General features: G+C 43.6%; 1 protein-coding gene across 2 annotated transcripts; it reads right to left on the reverse strand.

Annotated features, from left to right (window-relative positions):
- Positions 1-747: 747 nt before the first annotated feature.
- On the reverse strand, positions 748-11897 carry eva1ba (eva-1 homolog Ba (C. elegans)). Of its 2 annotated transcripts, XM_079275074.1 has the most exons (5): positions 11704-11897; positions 6009-6080; positions 3393-3555; positions 1914-2008; positions 748-1824 (listed from the first exon to the last, which is right to left on the reverse strand). In XM_079275074.1, exons 4-5 carry the CDS (start codon positions 1978-1980, stop codon positions 1400-1402), a joined length of 492 nt encoding a protein of 163 aa, XP_079131200.1. In that variant the 5' UTR covers positions 1981-2008; positions 3393-3555; positions 6009-6080; positions 11704-11897; the 3' UTR covers positions 748-1399. The 2 variants fall into 2 exon arrangements, with proteins under 2 accessions (XP_079131200.1, XP_079131199.1); XM_079275073.1 differs by lacking the exon at positions 6009-6080.
- Between the last annotated feature and the right edge of the window lie 5345 nt (positions 11898-17242).

The following is a 17242-nucleotide window of genomic DNA, read 5'->3' on the forward strand; positions in this document are numbered from 1 at the left end:
GATTAACCCTTTGGGGAAAGTGAATGTCTGTAAACAAATGTCATGTAAAATCCATCAAATGGCTCAGTCTGGTTCACAGTGGGTTGACCAACTGACCGCCCTCGCTGCTGGCGTGGCTTAACAACACAAGCTGCATTGCTTTGCTCTGTGGTCAGCAACTTATCACGGCTAAGACATCCTTCACCATACACGTTAGATACATTACACGTTAGATACATTACACGTGAGATACATTAGCTGCACTTAGCCTGAGGAAGCGCTGAGGTGCCAAGTTGTCGACAGCAGGTGAAGGAAAACGCAGGTAGGACGCGCGTGTTTGGACAGCTGACTTGACCAACGGAGAAGACGGATTATGAATCCATAAAACCGTTCTGAAGTAACATGGCTGGACTTTTAGCGGGAAAGTTTGTCTCCGAAATACTACAAGAGCTGCAGCAGAAGCAGCACATTAGTGAGCAGGTGTGACAGGTTAAATGGACTGCGGTTCCGACTGAGTTATCCCATTCCGTTATCAGAACATCCTCCTTTCACAACCCTCATGTCTCACTCCACCAGGCAGAGTCCACCATTTAAAAACATACTCTCTCTCTCTCTCTCTCTCTCTCTCTCTCTCTCTCTCTCTCTCTCTCTCTCTCTCTCTCTCTCTCTCTCTCTCTCTCTCTCTCTCTCTCTCTCTCTCTCTCTCTCTCTCTCGATTCTCCATCACCTCCCGAAGCAATATGAAGAGAAACAACAGAAAACGTTTTAAGCGTAATACTTTAATTCTGTCATTTCCTTTGGTAGAATTATCCCTGAAAACACAGACATGGATTCAATGTACTGATAAATTAAAGAGTCCAATTGTAATTGTCTTGATATCATATTGCGTAGTCTGACCCACCACACTGATTGATATGTGTTTGTTCAAATAATGTGATTTCCTGTTTTCTTTTCCCCACAAACGAACCAGTCTAGAGGAGAAGTGTCCTCACCGCCACATACAGTACATACATTGTCCTAATATATGCTTTCATTTTCCACTTCTTACATACATAAACCTAACTGTGTGCATTATTGTCATTAAGCGCCATACATTTTAACAGACTGATTACTTCAAGTGTCTGTCACATTCATACTGCATCTTTTCCACATGGATCAATCAGTCTTTAAGACACCTCTTGGTTTATATTGCATGTCGTCAGTTGAAAATAGCTACATGGGAAGTGCAATGTCACATAGTTCAGCTCTGCCAGGGCTGAGTGTTGGCAAATCAAAGTGTCACATCACTGTTGTCCTGTTTCCATGATGTTGCATTGTATCAAACACAAGTCTCCCAGGCTTCAGGGACATCGGGCCCACCCAAAGGTCTATGTCTGTCCTTCACGGGGCTCACAGTGTTTCCCTTGAAGCCTCGTGTGTCTTAGTAGTAATGCACTCTTCCGATAGTACCTGTCCCCGACCCCAGGATGTCAGGCTGGCCATTCCTCCAGATCTCACGTATGATTCGTTCCCTCTCCTCCAGTCGCTGTGCCCGTTCCAGCTCCTCAGCTGAAGTAAACACGTTCACACTCAGTGTCCCATTTGATTGGCTGGTATGATTACCAACAGGGATTTCTGTGCTGGGCAAAGGGATAGGTGCCTCTACATCGTCCCCGTCTTCATCGTCATCGTCCTCACTCTCCTCGTCCTCCTCGCTGGTGTCCTTTAGGTGTTTTTTCTCAGGCGTGGCGGGGCCGACGTTGGTCCGCGGCTTGCAGGAGATGCGGATGACCAGGAGGCAGAGCGTCAGCACCAGGCCGAAACACACTCCAAGCACGAAGTAAAGGCCGAAGCTCTCTGGGTTTGCTACGGAAAGAACAACAGGAACAACGTCAGATGCTACTTGATCGATTGGACAGAGATCACTATGACTGGTCTATGGTGCTGTGACTTACCTTTGATGTGTGCGTATGCAGCTATGCTGTTGCTCAGGAGGTCCATTTCTTTTTTCTTCACATCCATGGTGACCTGGACTTTGATTTCTTCCCACCTGAAAAACAACAAACATATGACACCCTATGATGACTCCACAATAAATTAGACTGGTGTGTAATGCAACTACACATAGACAGCATTGTAACACTGTTTCAGGTGCTTGAAAGTCTTTGAAATATTCCCCAAGAACCCTTCCTACAGTGTCACATTCTGTGCAGCGCCTAGATGTCAAACCCACTGCCCACGGTACTTCTTCATAGGTCATAGGAGTGTGGGTGGGATGAGGCTTCCAAGTGTCAAACAAAAGCTCCTCTGTGTCCTCCTAAAGTACTGGTTTAATCTGGGATCATCATAACGCATTTGGCACATGGCACTCTGCCTCTGCCATTTCTCTGAACCATGACAGCGCCCTCTATAAAAGAGGTCCATTTTCCAAAGCGCCCACAAAGGACTCCTTCCAGCCTGATGGGACTCCCAGATCAATTTGTGAAGCTCGGAGGAAAAGAGCAGTGTGTTGTTGACTGACATTTAGTCTGGCCTCCTGGCATCCTGTCAGTCTGAGGAGCTCGATTGTGTTTTAAACCGTTCCCGTGTGCTCCCAAGGAAGTCCTTCTCAAAGTAGAACCTGTGCAGCTGTGCACCAGATATGATAGGAGAACAATTCAAATCCATTCTCCTTTACAACCAGTTCCTTATTTACAGCAACTATTATACATCCTCCGTGTTACCTTCATGCTACTTCCTCACTCAGTAGCTTTTGTCTTCAGGAGAAACAAGCCTGGTTGTCATCGGAAATGTTTTGGGGTTTTTTTTCAACCCTCCTCGGCTCCGCTACTCCTGCAGCCCTTTCCTGCTGACTCTGGCTTATTTTCCTCCACTTTGCCATTTTGTGAACATTTTCCATCTCTCTGGCTTGATGACATCATGGTGTTACAACCATGGAACACATACGAGTTTAGATGGCAAACAGAGGAGAAATCAAAATCAAAAGGAAGTTCCTTTAATCGTTCCAGCGAAATGTTAACGCCATTCCTCTTTAACGTGTGCTTTGTGTTGTGGCTGACTGTGGGAGAAAAAAAAAACCTGCTCATGTGAAATGATGATGAACTACGTGTGCACACTTTTCTCTAAGTCGAACCACATGTCACAATACCGAGAGAACATATGGATGTCCTCAAATTGCACAATCCACATGTTTGTGTTTGCATTTACTTCCAAATTGCACCCACTGATAACCTCAGTGCCTGATTTGTGTCATGATGTGCATACCTCAATGATTCATGCAGCATATTGACTATTTGTACCTTTTAGTTACATTCAAGCATAAAACCACACACGTAAACCACATGTAATGTGGCTCACTAATGAACAGAGCAAACATTCTCCGGTAAAAGCAGAGGTAGACAGAAAGTGGAGCACGGATGAAGTTTAAAACTTACCACAAAATGAAAGTATGAAGCACGTTCTCAGATCCAGCTCATGGTGTAAAAGAAGTTGGATAATGGCTGCAGAAGGATCGCGCTTCCCTGTCTTTCTCTCCCTTGCTGTTGGAACAGGGCCTGTGATCTTTGGTCCTCAGGCTAAAGCGTTCATTTGGCCACCCTGAGACGAGAGCAAACACACAGACAGACGTCAAGCCGCATTAGATCCAAACTCAGTGAGGCGTCTGCAATGCAAACAACGACGGGCCTATTGCAGGATAGACGGTTCAGCAAGAGACCAGAGGCAGAATTTTCAGTTTTCACTGGTTCAACTGTGCTGTCTTGAGGCTGTACAGGGTAAAAAAACAACAACGCAGGAATGTACACTGGCCCACTTTTTAGGTACAAAAATACAGTTTCATGCAATCCAATACAACAAATATACCACAGTTCTATATTTTGGAAGATTATGATCAGTTTTTGTTGACACTACAACTATATGTTCATCATTGAGGGTGTAGCTAATGGTTGTTGTTGTACTGGACTGACACTAGTGCACCACAGGAGTCAACAGCTCAAAAACAGTTTAGTCCTTTTTTGAATAGTGGAAAAATACAGTCAGAGTCATTGTAGTTTATATGTTCTCTCAAACTGTTTTTTCAGAGAGACTTTTAAGCACAGCCCCCCCCCCCCCTGCGTTGTGAAGTTTTCTAACTTGTAGCCCTGTTTCGAAACAAAAAGCTCCTCTGCCAGCTGTAGTTGGTTTAACAGAGCCTCTGTGCTTTCCAGGGCAGGTTTTGATCCTGCTGACTCTTGGCAGATTCTATGTACACTGCAGAGCGCCTGACCGAGACAGAGCTTGGGGCTAAGTGACAGAGCGGTCACTATAGTAACATGCTCCCCAGGCCACGCCCCCTGTCCCCACGGTACAGCGGGGACGATGGGCCTTTTGTTTCTGCAGTGCATCGTAAGGATGGACCCACGCGCTGTCTTCCTGTCGAGCTTCCTTCCTTTCCTTGCGATTATGAACACGTTCATCTCCTCACTCCCACAGAGCCTAATCCTTCCCTCCGAATGAAATCTATTCATGATTATCCAAGCAGAGCAGGACAGCGTAGGCTTTCAGTGAGATATTTTGTTTTTGTCTCGAGGGTAATAAAGTGAACAGCTCGAATGACTGCAGCAGTTCCTCAAGCCAAGGTCAAAGCTAATGGACTGGACACCTACAGTAACTGGCCTCTTCTTACACTGGAATGCAGCAAACCTGAGCCTCATCAACACTCAGGCATCTGTTTCTCAGGCAACTGGAGAACTGTTTAAAGACAATATAAACACCAATTATCCCACCCTGTTGTTTTGATGTGTTTTTGTTTTACCTCAAAGAAGGAAATTATTAACAGACCTCCGACTATCCCATGACTCAACTTTCAGACATTTTCTCCAAGTGACCCAATTTGCTTTCCTGTTGCAGATGTTGCCCTAGGGAGTGCCGACTAGTGGGAACATTCACACCAACTGCTTTGCCATAAAAGTGAGAATATTGCAAGAATCAAGACACCATACTACGGGCATGTTCTGTTGGAACTCAAGCTTTCCTCTGCCTTCCATTATTAAGTTACAAATAATAATCAGATCTAGAGACGAATGTATGAAACAAAACATAAAAAAATATTGGCTGAACAAGAGGCGACACGTGTCTTTGTGCCACGTCTGAGCTGAACGTCTGTGACGTTAATGTTTAGTCCTATTTTTTATCGTTTGTCTTTCCTGGCCTCGTATCCTGCAGGTCAAACACTCAGGCATCCCCTTCCTGAGTCCTTTGCACGCTGCCGACTATTAAATAATCTCTTAAACCCATCCTGGCATGCCCTAAATTGTGTGGGAAACATATGTCTGCGTCTCTTCATCTCATATTAAACCAAAACAAAATATGATCCCAGTAACAAATGATTGGTTTGCTCAGCTAATGTCAACAATGGGTTATTTTTGTAACGTCAGATGAGAAAATGTGTTCAGACTGCCGGCAGCATGAACACATTGTGGTGTGTTGTGGTGTCCTGAGAAGAGGTCAAACACTATTTCTGACTGAGCATTGTCTGCTTTGGTTTGGTTTGTGGAGCTGAAGAAAAGCACCAAACTGTCATGTATTGTGACGTTTTCGTGGTCATCCACTTTGAGATAACCACAATGGCGCTTCCTTCCCACAGGGGTTGTCCCTTTCCACAGGGACAACATCCAGGTCAAAGCCCTCCACCAGGATCATTGCCATTGTCGAAGATAAGTACGTAAAGACAGAATGACTAAGCTGTCTTCTGCACACGGATGTCAACTGTGTTGATTCATCAGCTGCTTCCTAACCGGGGCAGAGCTCCAAAGCAGAAGTCTGTCACAGAATAGAAGCACTTTTCCCCAGACACTTCACCAGTACTACTTGTTTTATGAACCATCGCACAATACTCCCGTTCCACAATGAAGAAATCAAAGTCATAACCCTTCACTGGAATTTATGCAGGGAGTCAAGCCACATTTGACAGAAGATGAAAAGGTCAGATTACACAAGGGAGCGAGTCGGTGTTATTTCCTCATTGTAATGGCACACGCCAAACCGCATAGGGAAATAAATATTTTCAATACCTTGAATTTCAGTGCAGCCGCAACAATTCCTGGCACAACGGATGGTCTTTCTGAGGTTCCCCTGCGACAGAGCTTAACAGAATAAAAAATTGGAATGTAATCAAATTTCATTTTTAACTTAAGTCCACACACAGACTGAGGGAGATCACATAAGCAGCCATTTGTATTTATGGCATCTTACATCGTGTCTTTGCTCTTGATTATGTTCGTTAAAACGTTCCTGCTTTGATTCTGTGGCTGCTACTTAATGATGCACAGCATCAAACAAGCCAATCCGCGTAATTCGTTCACTATTTTCAGCTTACAGAGCACATTCTTAAACTACATTTTCCCCTTAAATAAATATACTGAATCAAAGCTCGGTCTTGGCAGTTATTCTCTGCACTGATGAAGAACCCAGCTGATGAAAGTTTAACAGCAACCTTCATACTGCTGAAGAGTCTGAAACTGTATCGCAAAAGTATCTGCTGGATGTCTCTACGAGCCATATATCACACACCTGTGATCAAGCCAGAAAACTGACTCCCAAGTACTCAAACAAAATGGAACTTCAAGCTCTCCCCTGAACAGCAGAGGTGCAGGCGATTACTTTCCACTCGGGAAACAGAAACATTGTCCAGACCTGGATCTCTGTTCACGGTGTCTGTGGAAGCATTCATGAATGTCATCAGGATGAAGGTAATTCATTGTGAAAGCCACAGCGAGTTCTCTCCACGTCCAAGAAAGGTTGCAATGGACATATCTGTAGAAAGTAAGAGCGCATTTCTTCCAAGTTCCTCTTGACATTCAGATCTTGGGCTTCAAACTGCGCAAACCCGTCAGTGCTGCTTCCTCCTTGTCAAGGCCTGCCAGAGTTTCTGACTGAGAGGAAAACTGCTGCATTTGGAAACAGGACAGGCATGTGGGTACCATCAGGACAGAGTAGAGATGTGGAGCACCAGGTGAGGTTGACCTCGATCGGACCGTGGTCAGAGAGTATTTGCAAATACCTTTACAGCTTGTTTTATTCTGTAAAACGAGCCAAGTTGGAGTGGCTACACTCAAATGCGAGATGAAAAGCAGAAGAAGAAATCTCAGATTTCTGCCAAATATTGTTCAAATCTCAATACAGATGTCAGTCGCACTTCTCCCCCTCTCTTCAACCAAAGGTTACACAAATTGGGTGATGCAAACTCTGCCTGTTCAAAAGCCTGAGGAAGTCAAGAACAGATTATTCTTGACTTATAAACAGCAGTAATATCTCAAACCAAGGTCCACTTACTCGCTTTTTTGTGGAGCTTTCGACCATGTCACACAACTTGGACAGCAGTTTGCTTATTTGTTTGTAACTTATTTTAATCCGCACATCCAGGTACATGTATGATATTTGACCTCTGCACCAATCCTAAGCATTAGGAGCAGTGGTCAGTGTCTCACTCATGCAGACAGGAGACTAACAATGAACCGTCAGCCTCAACCGTTATGCATACAAAAGGACACAAAGTCCGAGATCTGAATCTACTTCTGTTGATGAAGACTGTGTGTTACTGTTGAAAGCACTTATTAGACTTTAGTTCAGGAGATTATGACACTCAATTATCCTGACGTGAAAAACACCCACTCATCTAACACTCTCTGTCGGTAAAATCAATCAAACACACACATTTTAAATCGTATTTGGCCCTAGTCTGAACTCCAGTGTGCTGCCAGCTGTAAAGACTAACAGCTCCACTGAATGCGAAGTTAGAACTTGCCCAACTTTTATGAATTACGTTTCCTCTTGAGTGGGTCATAGCTGGAAATACATTTAGATCTAAACCTGTGTTGTTTGTGCAGCATTCAAACTTTGACATTTTTTGTTCCATTTGACGATTCAATCTCATCTAAACTTCTTGAATATGGTTCAGTGTTTGCGATAGTGCTGAAAGGAAGCTTTGTTCAGTCATGTGTTGATGTACATGGCTTTGGGCATGCACTTTATTTGACATGGACTCAATGAACAACAGCTTCATCTTCAAGGGCAAAAACCTTTCCAGGAGTAAACACAGAATCAAACCAGTCAGGCATTGTCGGCAAGTCATTATTTGACTCTACACACTGCACTTTTCAGCAAAGGTAGGGTTGTAAATCCAACATGATTCAGTATGCCAATGTGACGCCAGCCTGGCTCAGAGTAACTGCGACCCTTGCCCCCAATGAATCCCTGTGTATCTTTAGGTCATAAAAAGGGAACCGCAGTGCACTGCTTGTCCGGTGAAGAGCATATTTTGTAGACTATGGCAGGTAATGGGAGATATGGGACTGAGCTGTAGGTTAGGGTAAGCGGTTAATAGCACCCAGATGTGTTCCTGATGAGAGGCAGACTCCGAATGCTGAAGATATCCTATGTTCCATCTTCATACAGTCGTTATCACGGTACCAATCAAGCAAATCAAGCAGCGCTCATGGCAGTCAGAAGCCACATTGAAACCACAGCTGTGTGTGTGTTTGCTGACATCGTGTATTTGTGTGTTGGTAGCTACTGATTGTCTGTGTACGTTCCCGTACATTGAAATTGATTCATATGAACATTCCTCCATGATTCTCCAAAGCAATGGGCTTTAGATCGTGCTAAACTCAGAGCTCTGAAAATAGAGCCATGATCTCATCCTTTTCATCGATCTGGGCCACCATCCAGCAGCAGGACAACGCCACATACTGTACCAATTACATGGACCCTACGGATTACTCCGTGACAGAAAACACGTGTATGTCTGTCGTACGATTGGGTCCGTAGCATTCACTCTATAGAGCCCGTGAACATGATGAGGCTCCGCGAGATTTAGGAGGTTGAGAAATGTTGTTGTGACGGGAACTAAGTTTGTGTAGTAAAAGTGAAGGATGGTGCACGTTTTCTGCTATTTCCTCCCTTCATATGTGTGTGTGTGTGTCTAGCGACATGCTTGTATATGTGTGGGTTTGTTTCCGAAATAGGAGTATAAGCTCAGGCAAACCCACCGGAATTAGCATGTCAAACATCTGCCCGAGCTTAAACAGGCGAGTGTCTGGACCAGTGAGGCTCTGAGCCCCTGTAAGACATCAGTGGTTGATGGGAGCTTTGCTCAACACAGTTTGTGAGACAAGTCATTCATCAAACGCCCTTTTCTCGATTACTCTAAAATAGCCTCCTGGTTACTCAATGCCAGTGAGATTAGAGCTGCTGTGGTAAGCAGAACATAAGTTCTTACCAAGTATATCTTCATATTGAACTATTCATAACGTCACCATTCACATTTGAACGGTTTTATGAACAGGATTATCTCCCGTTTAAAGTGCACTGAGCAAACCTTTTGTTTATAAACTCTCCCATCTGATGACCATGAGGCTGTATATTTGTGACGGTTTGAAAAACACATTAATCTTACCCAATTGCTGCATGACAGAAGATGCAATGAGCTAGGACCAGGCAGCAACCTCCAGGTATGAAAAGTGAAGCCAACGCTGAAGTGCCTCAAACTTGCTATCGTTCTAATAGCCAGCAGGGTGCAACTCTTTGGCTGCAGAAGTCTGATTATATAGAAGTCTATGAGAAAATGATTATACTTCTCACTTGATGTATTACCTCTGAGTTTATGGTTTTAATTGCTGGTTTCAAGTCTTCGTCAATGCACCATGATGTTCATTTAGTCAATGACTGAAAAGTAAATGACTGAAAAATAAGAGATAGCAGCAGTAACAATTGAGAGCCAAGTGTTTGAATGGACCCCTCTGTTATAGGAAAGACTGCTTCAAAGAGACCAGCTGATGATAAGCTGATCTGGGTGAATAGCTGCATGTCATTGCCTAAATATGCGCCATGAAATCTATTACCACAGTATTTTCATTCATCTCTACAGTGAAGATATGACTATGCTTTATGCGCAATACTACAATACAGAACCTGACCAACCGAATTTTCTGCGTGTCCAGGTAATACTGGGACATAAGGGACGCATTATACGGTAAGTATTAAACATTAAGACCGGAATCGCTGAACTTACATTTTAATTGCAAATTGCGTAAGACTAAGATAATTTATTTTCTAATATTGGCTGATAGCTCTGAAGCATTTCACTAAATGAGAAACGGAAAATTAAAAGAAGCTGCTCTGTACTCTGACTGGGAGAACACCCCCTGGGACTATTGAGTTTGTTGCTAAATCAGCCAAATCCATTGTCTATGGAGTTGCTCCAGGCTTTCTACAATATGGCTTCATCACATGCACGAGTTTCTGGCCATTCAGGAGATATATATTTTCATTATTGTAATAAACATTAAAAAACAAAAACAAATCACAGCACATTTTACCCCCTTTTCTTGGAAGAGGTTATGTTTGTTTCTTGACACTGTGAAACTGCTATGTGGGGTTCTTTTCTCTTGAATTCTCTCAGCTTTGTTTAGATTGAAACTTTCGGTATCTCCCCCTGCAAAACAGATCGGTACCCTTGGAGTTTAGACATGCAGTTCAAATCAGAGTCTGACCTCTGACCTCTTGGTAAATAGAGTAACTGAACAACAATCCTCGGGACTGATAAGACAGGCCGAGTGATAACTGAGTCGGTGGGGCTTTGGGAAAAGGACAGTCTGCTGGCAATAGCTCGGAGAGGTCAGGCAGAAGTCAACTCTTCCCAGTCGGCCTTGAAGGGGTTACTTAACCAGGCATTCACACTCATCCTATGGAAGGTTATCTGATCGACTGGAGGAGGCACAGCTAAAGTGCTGCCGGCCCACTCAGATTGTGTGAATTAAAAGAGACCCCTGAGAGCAGCCCAGCCCCAACCAGCCTCCACCCATCACCTCCCTCTTCCCTCAGCTTGCCTTCTCCCCGATAAGAGGTGCTAACCACAAACGTCCAGTTTGAGAGAGCGAGAGCGAGCGAGAGAGAGAGAGAGAGAGAGGGAGGGAGCTGAAGCATATGGTCAACTGCTGTCCTTCATGAATGTTTCTATGAGTTCACGTCAAATATGGGGGAACAGCTGAAAAAGAAATAGAGCCATATGCACCATGTGCACGCTTTTCATGCCTCATTTTGAGAACCTGTGACGTCTCCCACCACAGTTGTTTTTGATTAGATGACGTCTGCTCCTTCTGGCCTCACGAAAAAACACAAAGAAGCGACAGGATGTTTGATTTGATGGTAGCAGAGTGACAACTAATGAATCACCACAAGGTTAGCCAATAGCAGCTGCACAGGAAAGCCATTCCCGGGCTTTGCTGTCCTGTCTCAACTATAAATGCAGCATCAGCTCCTCTTTGGACGCGGCTCATCGAAGACGTGCAGAGAACACACACATTTAGCAGGACTGCACTGATGCACTGGCACTGCTTGGGTGGATGTGGATATTTAGCTGAGTCTTTCCATTGATATTGACAAAACAGAGTGCTACACCGTAATAAGATAATGGTTATTTCTGTAAACAAAAGCCAACAGCATGCAGGCTTTATCAAGGAGTTTACTCTGCTTTTACCAAAACTCATCTACTTCTCTGTCATATTTAATCACACTTTATTAAGGAAATACAAACAATCACACAAGTAATTCATGGAAAGTAAAAACTTACTCGAGCTGCTGCGATTCAAACTGCAGACACTTAACTACAGAGAAAGTTCCTCCTTTGTAAAGGTACAGTGACAGAAAAGCTGTGGTTCACTGGGGTTTCTATAGCACTATACATACACTGAAAACTGTCAAACTCACCGGTCTGGGAAGAAACGTCCCTCTGAAACGGTCCAGTCCACACAGAAAGCGTCGGGCAAAGCCTTCTTTCCCTCCAAATGTAAGAAAGAATCACAGCATTACAAGCAGTCCTGACTATTTCAGTTGATTCCCTGTTGTTGCTGTGTTCAAGTCCTGAAGAGAGTGTGTGTGTGTGTGTCTGTGTGTGTGTCTGCCGGAGCGTGTGTGTACAGAGTCTGGGGAAGAGGTGGTAACTTCCTCTCAAAGTTGGAGACGGAGTGAGTAACAGAGTTTTCTCTCTCTCGGCTCCAATCCACAAGAAGCAGGAAAAGCTGTCATACTATCCCCCATTTCAAATGGAGAAAAAAAAGGAACAGCCTAAAAAGGGCAAGCTCAGGGAAGAGGGGAGGGAGGAGAGCAGTGTGTGCGTGTGTGTGTGTGTGTGTGTGTGTGTGTGTGTGTGTATGTGTGTTGGGGGGGGTCTTTTCCTCTGTTGTTACGGAAACCAGCAGAGAGCAACTCCAGGCAAAATAGCTCAGGTTTTCCATGCACAGTTCAGTGTGACAGGAAAACAACGACAACACGTATAGCTGATGTGTAGCTGCTGTAAAAGCCTACTTTTACAACAAGTGAGTTGCTTTGTAGCTCTATAAGGTACAGTTTGTCATTTTTGGAACTACTCGACTCTTTCTTGGTAAGCGTTAGGCGAGAATATGAAGTGCCAGCAGCAGGTTAGCTTTGACTGTTTCCAGTCTTTGTACTAAGCTAGGCTAACTGGCTGCAGCCCTATATTCACTGGTGGGATATGAGAGGTGGTCTTCTCATATAACTCTTGACAAGAATGCGTGTAAGCGTATTTCCTTTATAATGGACAGTTTATCACGGAGGAAGAAATATGAAGAAATGCATTCATTCTGGTTCTGTTGGATGTGGACGAAAAATTGAAATAAACACACTTATCCTCCTGCTGATATTATTTATGAGACTATAATACTCTCTAGATATTCATCATCAAGTCTCACGTGTTCATGCAACATAAACTACAATGTGCTGACAGAAAGGGTCATAAGAGCTTCCCCAGGATGTCTGAAGAGTGGTCCCACGCTGCCATGATGCTTACAATACGATGAAGAAAAGTTTCATATTTTCAATTTCAATTCAGAAATGTTCCTGCAGTGTGCAGCTATAAAGCGAAGGCTTGTATGGTTTTGTTGAAGCGGCCGCACACAAAACATGGCAAACATCTCAATAATGTGTCAACTCCCATGCTGAAGGAGTTGACATACTAATTGCTAACAGCTGCGAGCAGAAAAAAACTCCTTTGGCAGATCGCGTCAATGATCGACCACACAACTGAGGCAACACTGACAATAGTGATCCTTTGCTCGTTTCAGGATGTTCTCAACATTTGAATTCGCAGCACACACTGTGAACTCATGCGAGTCATATTTTGCAAACAGCTTCACAACCAACATTTCACAGAAGAATGATACACTCACTTTAGTTGAAATTGCATTGAATACTGGACCCACTGGGGGTTTCATCACTCCAAATCAAACATCCTCCCACTGCCTCTTTCTCAAATTTATGCTTTCCCTTTTCCCTTCATTTAAAAAAAGTGCCAGGATTTAAATACTTTCTCTGAGCTGCATCGATGATCACATTCCTGCCTGGATCTCCTCATGGCTGGCAGATGTCCACCTGTCCCTGGGGCTGATTTATACCCCGGCACTGGTTTGGTCCGATGACGGTGGATAAGTTAGGGGTAGTGGAACGGGGAGAGACTGAGGACGAAAGAAAAGAAGAAGAAGGAAGAAAAGGCAAAGCGATAGAGAAAGGTGAGAGGAGGTGAAAATTAGGCTTAAAGAGAAATGAGAGCAGTCTAATTACAGGGCACACGTGGCTCCCAAGGCAGACTTTTCTGTATATCATGATAAGCTGTTGCGGAGGCGGAAACAGGGAGGGATATGGGGCTGATGGGGAGAGTCTGTCTGCAGGTGGGAAAGGATGAAACAAACAGTGAAGGTACATGTGTGTGTACGTGTAGATGGTGGGGAAATTTAAACAAGATAGCACTCGTTCACAAAGCTTGCAGCCGGTGTGAAGCGAGGGCCCGATACCCTCGAAACAGATTTTCCGAGGAACAAAAGCTAACGAGCGTATTTAACCTAGATTAATATTTGCAGTGCGTTTCATGAGAGAGTCGCCTCACCCACTCATTTTCCAAAGGTTGCCACACAATGCCTTTGTTGGCGATCTGACCTGGAGGGATGCCGTGTGAATGAATGGTCTATGGGGGACCTTTGATGTGGGGCTGTGTTTAGCTGTTACAGATTACAAAGCACAGAAAACCAAGAAAATGAACTCTTAAGCTCAGGAAAAGAAGCTGAACTGCAAACACAACACAATCCAATTGGAGGAAAGCAGTGACTTTTGTTTTCTGAAGAAAACTAATAATCTAATGTGGAAGAATAATATTAAAGCATCGTCTTCCTTGCTCAAACTAAGAGAGAGAGAGAGAGAGAGAGAGAGAGAGAGAGAGCGAGAGAGAGAGAGAGAGAGAGAGAGGAAAAACACCACCCATAGATGACTCATCTGTACACTGAAATGAATATCCTAGGAGGGCGCCCTGAGATAATTACCATTGTTCTCTCATCAAAACATGCTGACATATCAAACTGTAAACACATGTTGCTAAGAAGTTTAGCTTACGTCAAGTGGCAATGTTGATTATGACAGAACAGAAAAATCGGCAGACAAAGAAGAGAGGGGGAAAGAAATCTTTGGCACTTTTTAATGTAGGTTATCAACAAGCTTGTCAAAGTACAAACACTTGGGCATTCACAAACTGCTCATTAAAACTTCCTTGGCGAGCCTGTATGGGTCCTGTCTAGGGCTTCACTTCCAGGTACTCTCCACGCCCTCTTTCCAGTGCACGAAAACACATGTCTCTTTGGTCCCTGGTGCCCCCATATAAAAAAAAAACCTCACTGGAGGCATATCTGCCTGCAGTAGCTTCTTTATGGGACAGATGGCAGAGCAGGGAGCTCCTGTGCACAGGCGTGTGTTGTGATCATAAGTCTGATCTTTATCCTGCTGCGACTTTCCGTTCCCTCGGCATGCATAAATAATAAATCACATGTGCATATGTAGGCACATAGAAACACAATAACGTGCATGTATGGAGGCGTATGAGCACATACTGTAGAATGTACGCTGCAGTATATCATATTGTCCAATATGTAAGATTTTGGACACGCATCACATATGCAGTGTGCCGAATAGAAAAGAGATTGAAGGAGAGGTCTGCTTGATATTAGGCGGGAAGCCTGAGACAGGAAATGGTCGAGAGTTTCACAGAGGCGTCCCATCCACTGAGCAGGAAGTGGTCACACCACCATGAGGGTCAGGATGAGATGAGGTGAGATTAAACAAACATCTCACCTTGGCAACTCATCGTGGCTCTCCCTGCCTCCTCAGTTACATTAGTTCCCCTTCCTCCCTACCTCCTCTTTCGCCAAGTGTCATTAAATTAAATCAAAATCGTCAGGTTTCATGTTTCGTTAATGGCGAGCATTCCTTGCAAGATAGGACACCGCGTTAGGGTTTGATTGCCATGAGAGAATGTTCTGAATGTGAAACATAAATGTAACTTAAAATGATTACAAAGGGCATAATATGTGAATCAAAAGCGAACCTTTGATTTCAGTGACGTCCGATAGAGAGTAGACTAGAAAGAAAACATCTAAAATATACATTGAGGTATTTATTTTACACTTTGTCTAGTTGCGCTTCTATTTGTCTAACAGTCCTATTTGTATTCTGAAGGTTTTGAAATGGGGGTCCTTTATATATTATCTATCGTCTGATTTATGTAATATCTTATAATTATTCAAGAGAAAAGTTTTTTTTAACACCGCAAAATTCAACAATCAGGCGAAGAGATATCCAAAATAATCGGCGTAAAAACCTTTGACTCTAATATGTAAACAAAGTGAAACAGGAATTTTAAACCTGGCATTATTTAATCCAGATTTCTGCTCTGCAAATGTATGCATATCAGCACATATTTAATAAGAGAATGCCTCATTTGCATATTTAAATATTTTTTGAAAACTTGCAATAAAAAAAATTGTTGTCTAAATGTCAGTAATAAACTGGAGAAGTTTCATGGTGATATCTATGAGTTCATGTTTTTATCCGATCCATCTGGGTTGTCTTTACTTAACAACATAATAACTTATTTAGGACATATGTCAGCCAGCATCACCACAAGACATGCAAAACACACAACTCTTTTTGAGACAATGGTCCATTGTTTTAATGTGCGTAAAATGTTTTATATTCTTGGTGGTTTGTATATGCGACTGAAAAAGTATAAGTCATGTAATTTGAACAGCTTCACTGTTTTTGCTCCATCTGAAAATGGAAACGAGTGTTTCTGTGACCGAGCGTCGCCGATCTAGTTCCAGCAATTGTATGAAGGAAGACATAAACACAGTGCAACATTGTTCATGCTTATTTCGGGGCATATATTTCGTATCATTTACAGTTCCCTGTAGAAGAAAGCCCAGAATGGGCCAGAGGTGGAAATAATTATTCATTATCTCAGGCTGCGGCTGACCGTTTTTCTCTCTGATGGATGTGACTCTCTCTCTGTGCTCAAGGCAGGTTGGCAGTGAATTAATGTGACTGGCTGTTAATGAACCTGTTGTTCAGGACCTAATCCGAGTTCATAGAGGAATCCACTGCAGGGCTTTACAACTATATCCTCTATATCCAGCACTTCAAGGCTGCTGGAGGAAGCTGGTCAGTAACATAGTTTCCAAGAATACTCGCATTCACACAAAGAGCTATTCTTAAATATGCAAAACAAGATGGGCCGTTTCAGTCGTGGCCTCCTGCACAGTCTTTGTGAAGTGCACAAGCAGTTTTGCTGCCATGGCAGAAAAATTGCAGCCAGCAGGTTTCGAAGATTACAACTTTTTTTTTTACAGAACGGCAGAGAATATTATGGGGCATGACCATGGCCACTAACACTTCAGATTTGAGGCTGACACTAAAAGAGTAGTGATTATGGTTTGATAAAGGCATCAGTCCCAGAGCAAGCTGGAGCCAGTTTGCTCGTCTCGCCTGCAGACACACACACACACACACACACACACACACACACACACACACACACACACACACACACACACACACACACACACACACACACACACACACACACACACACACACACACACACACACACACACAGATAGAGAGACAGAGGAAGAGAGAGCAGCTGTTGACTGTCAGAATGACAGTGTCATTGTGTTTGGCCGCCATTTTCAGAGTAGTCTGCTTCTTTGGCTCCAGCCTTCGTAACCCTGCCTCCTCCATTGACCTGGCCTCAGGGCATGCATCACCTACAAAACAGACACTTTCCAAACACATTGATGGATGGACTCTTTAGAAAAATAGACACACAATGACAGATCTTTCAGTGTAACAACTGGCCAAGCAAGGAAAACAACAGGGAACAAAAAGAAAAGAGGACAAGAGCTCCGATTTC

The sequence above is a fragment of the Melanostigma gelatinosum genome (assembly GCF_949748355.1).
Source record: "Melanostigma gelatinosum genome assembly, chromosome: 9".
Taxonomy (NCBI): Eukaryota; Metazoa; Chordata; class Actinopteri; order Perciformes; family Zoarcidae; genus Melanostigma; species Melanostigma gelatinosum.